Source organism: Myotis lucifugus, unplaced genomic scaffold (assembly GCF_000147115.1).
Source record: "Myotis lucifugus unplaced genomic scaffold, Myoluc2.0 scaffold_9, whole genome shotgun sequence".
Taxonomy (NCBI): Eukaryota; Metazoa; Chordata; class Mammalia; order Chiroptera; family Vespertilionidae; genus Myotis; species Myotis lucifugus.
The window spans coordinates 14,595,521-14,599,923 of NW_005871057.1; the positions used below are offsets into that span (position 1 = coordinate 14,595,521).

Consider the following 4,403-nt stretch of genomic DNA (forward strand, 5'->3'; position numbering starts at 1 on the left):
TATAAGATGATAGAAAAGTATCAAAAAAAATTTTGAGAATCCTATGACTTGCGTGAAAGTCTTATCGTTTAACTATTCCTGTTTGACACACTGTATGATGCCAAAAGTAACTGGTAAACCAAATTAAAATTGCAGTAAAAAAACTGGTGTCAACTACACTCTACAAATTGTTGAGGAAATGCTATTAATACAATCTATCTAAGGCTTACTTATATAGGATCATCTCAAAAATACAAAATTTAACACCTTGCTTAACTTTATGCTATTATCAGAAGAAAACAAAGATATATAGAAATAACCAGAAATTATAACTCATAACATAGAAATTCCTCTGGCCTATTTGTACTAAATGACTTAAGGACTCAGTTAAGTAGCTCAGTTTGGTTAGTAGTACAAACTACAAAAGATTTTTCATACTGTTATGCTCCAAACATGAAAAATAAACCATTATGTTTTGGTAGCAGCCATATACAAAGGTTCAACTGCCAAGACTGAAATGATACTAAACTATTTGCAGTCTATATACCTTCAGATAAATAAGAAATCTATTGTTTCAGGAAATCCAAAATACACTTTTTAAAGTCTCTTGTGTATAGCTAGAACTACTGACAAACTCTCCCACACAGTTTATCAATAGCATCTTATCACATCATCTGAAATAGAAGTGCAAATGGGAGAGAAAATATTGTTAAATGTCAATAAACAAAATACTATTTCTCTTCTGTAAAGAGGGAGGTCAGTATCAGAAATGTTAAAAAATCACCAAGAGGAAAAGTCTCATAGCAGATAGTATTTGTTCCTAAGATTAAAGGAAGCCTGAAAACCTTTAAACACTAGAATAGTCAGGAATACTGCTTCCTTTGAACTCAAAGGCCAGTTCCATGATCTGTAACACCTGGTATATAAAGTTACAATTTCTGCGTTATAGTTACTTAAGGAAATCATTTGTGCAATAGTAGCAAAAAGCAGTTTTCTGGTGGCCTTTCTAGTCTATTATTACAAAAATATTGCAGATTAAGGGTAAGGACATGTGATTCCCATTCCAGATTGCCAGGAAAACAGCCACATTATCCTGCATAAACAACTTGCCATACAATCCACCGTAAGCCTTCCTTCAGCATTAGAGAAAAACAATACTTACAATTGGAGGAAATAATTTTACAACTACCCGTTAAAACTCAGAAAGTAACATTCCTAAACTTATTGCCAATAACTGAACTTATGGTGTCAGTGGCAACTAATGGTTTTGAAAGCAGACATCCTTTCCCAAAATGATTTCTAAATCATTTCCTAAAGTGATTTCATTAAAGAAACTATCTTTAACTCAGGCAGTGTAAAAGCCTTTTAAATTTTTTCACTACTAAACTAAAAGTACACAACTGGTATGAATGACTATATGTACAGGCTTGGTACACACCTACATGTGCACGCAACAGACACTCAAATGTTCTCATCAAAATAGCTAGGCAAAACATTCCCCAGAAGCAGTGAACAAGAACTATCAAACAGTTACTGTACTAGACAATTGTCTGGGGAATGCAGGGTTAAAGTCACAGGAAACAGCTGGCTGCTAAGTCTCAGTGATGCTTGCCTTTTAAAGAGGAACTTAACAGCTCCTTACTTGCCAGACATCACCTGAATTCAAAAATAAAATGTTTTATTAAGTTCTCTTCCTACCAAATTTATTTTAAAGTACTAAAAAGTCTGATGTGAAGATCTTCAAAACCAATTCTCCATCTGATAAGTCTCCTCACTTTGCCTTAGGTCCCAGATTATGGAAAGCTTTATCAGTTACCTAGCTTCAAAGGTGCAGTTACCATAGGAAATGCAGTTGGTATACAATAGTAGTCAGCACTGGTGTGAGACCTGCGTCAAGACTATAGTACCATTTGTTTTATTGTAAATTAAAGTTTGAAAGACTGAGGGGGAGGGGGGGTTTTCAAAAATGAACAGAAAAACAAAACCGTTATTAGCAAGGGTAGTCTATGTGTTGTGGTTATATTTCAAACTCCTGAAATAGCCTGCCAATCAAATACACAGTCATCTGTATTCCAAATACCTGCAGGTTTAGCTGTGTATTCCTGTATAATCTACAAAGTCAGAATTTAACCTTACAGATAAAAATAAATTTTCATATTTAATTGGGATTACTAATTGCAAGTAATCTAGACTGCGTATTTCCAGTGTGAACATGTTTACATTTCTACAAAAAAAAAAAAAGTGCCACTATATGGCAAGTTACTTACTTAACTGTGTAGAGAAAAACCCTATTATCCTCTACAAACAAAAATTTACTAAGTCTCTATTGTAAGGGTAGTGGAGTAATCTACACTCCGGCAACGTTCATTTGTTTCATTTAGGTTCTTAGGCTTTAACTGAAATAAAAGTCTGAAAATGAGAAATCAAAAGCTCAGCATTACAACTTTTGAGAATAAAAATGTGTAAAAACATACCTTTTGTTGAATTCCAGATTAAGTGATTTTTTAAATGTAAATCTTGCAGCTGATGAAAAGCAAAAAGCAACCCATTTCTCTGTAGTGATTAGCCTGTTCTTTTAAGACTATGGGTCATCTGCCCCAGGATTTTTTAACTGAACAAGGAATCCATAGGGGCAAAATAATTGTTTCTCAAAGGTGGGTCAGAATGGCAACATTTGTATCTTCACTTCAACTGGGAAGCATGAAATGTAATCCTTTGAGTATCATTTTTGGTAGATGTTACCCTTTTGTTTCATCCTCATTTCATGCATTTGGCCTGGGAATATGTCCATGTTTTGACTTCAGAGATTTAAAAAAAAAAAAAAACCCTGTGTTTCCTCTATAACATCTAAATATGTATACATAGATCTTCACTCCTTATCAAATAAATGTTCTTAGCATGACCAGTGTGCAACTGACATTCACATAGCTTATAGAACCTAAGTCTTCTGAGAAATATATATTTTAGCTGAACGTCTATAATCATGACAAGAGATTAATTAAAATGCCAAGATAAGAAACAATTTATTATAGAGAGAAGAAAAATTTCTCATCCAAAATATAGAAATCTGTACAACTTTGCCACAATCAATATACATGAACTGTACAAATTTACACCAGTTCATAATTTACCAAATAAAAGATGACTAACAAAGTTCACAAAATAGATGGTGGTTTGTGGAAAAGACTTTTACCCAATTAAGTACAAGGAAAGTTACAAACCAGACCTCCACTTTCTAAAAATAAGAAGTTTACTCAGTCTTAGAAAACTACAAGCTAGCAAATGTACAGAGCTGGCTGGTGCTACCACCACAGTTGAGACAGTGTCTTTTTAGGGGTCTTAAATTGTAAAGCCTGTTGCCAAGGCCGATTCTGGTCACTTGCTACTTTCAAGGCCAAAAACACAATACAAGGTCTGACCATTTTCCCAGGTCATGCCTACTAGGTTTGTCTTATGTACATTTATACATATTTAAGTGCTAGGTAAAAGTCTTGTCATAAAACTTCCAGTACTACCTTGTTTAAAATGTTGAGCTTTCCTATGCAGCTGCCAAAAAGTTAACAATTTTCAAGTGTAATAGTGCAAATTTCCTCTGCCAAGACCTACTGCAGAGAACAGTTCTTTGAAATACAGATTTGCATTAAAGGGACTGATGTAAAAATTTAGGTATAGCGTCTGGGAGAAACTGAAACCACCCTAGGACTTCACTCCCTAGCAAATAAAGTGATCATTGACTTGGACTCACAGGCTATTAAATTATTGAAAGGTACTGTCCAAACTATGGCACTGTCACTTAAAAAAAATTTTTTTTTACCACTCTATCTTGTGCCAGATCTTCACAGCTGTGACATGATTTAAATTCCATAATCCATCCATCCCCAAGAGGAGCCCACCCAAAGCAAAAATCAAATTTATCCATCCATTATAAGATGATCCATCCACAGACTATATCTTAACCTGATACAGTCATCATATTGTAGTTTTTGGAAGGGCTCGTTCTGCCCAAGAGAAGTTCCTCCTTGCAGCTGATTCTGCTGTCTACCATTTGCACGCTGGAGCTGCTCTGAGTGCTACCTCCTGCTGGTGAGGCCTCGTACAACACGCAGATGGAGCCGTCCTCGCCAATCCTGTAGGACACTTCGTAGGGATCAACCCAGAGTGTGAGTTCACTGGGGAGAAGCCTGAACAGCTCCTGGCTGCTCAGTCCAATCCGCTGCGCCGCCTGTCCAATCAGAGGATCCATTTTATGGTTGATGCGAATGCAACGGTAACCTGATCCCTTGCACGGCTTTTCTGGGAACCAGTGATGTTTATAATGTTCTGTAGAAGAAAAGAACGGAGAAACAAGGCTTAGACGGGGGCGGGTAGCTACCGCTGTGGCTTTCCTTTCACCCGATGGCTCCTTTGAGGGGTGAAAATGAAAA

General features: G+C 36.1%; 1 protein-coding gene across 1 annotated transcript in view; it reads right to left on the reverse strand.

Annotated features, from left to right (window-relative positions):
• Positions 1–2,977: 2,977 nt before the first annotated feature.
• Positions 2,978–4,403, reverse strand: part of BTG1 (BTG anti-proliferation factor 1) — a 2,642-nt gene continuing 1,216 nt past the window's right edge. The window contains exon 2 of the mRNA XM_006084019.3: positions 2,978–4,299. Within this exon, the coding sequence (XP_006084081.1) occupies positions 3,932–4,299 (368 nt within the window). The 3' untranslated portion in view covers positions 2,978–3,931. The remainder of the gene's footprint in view (positions 4,300–4,403) is intronic.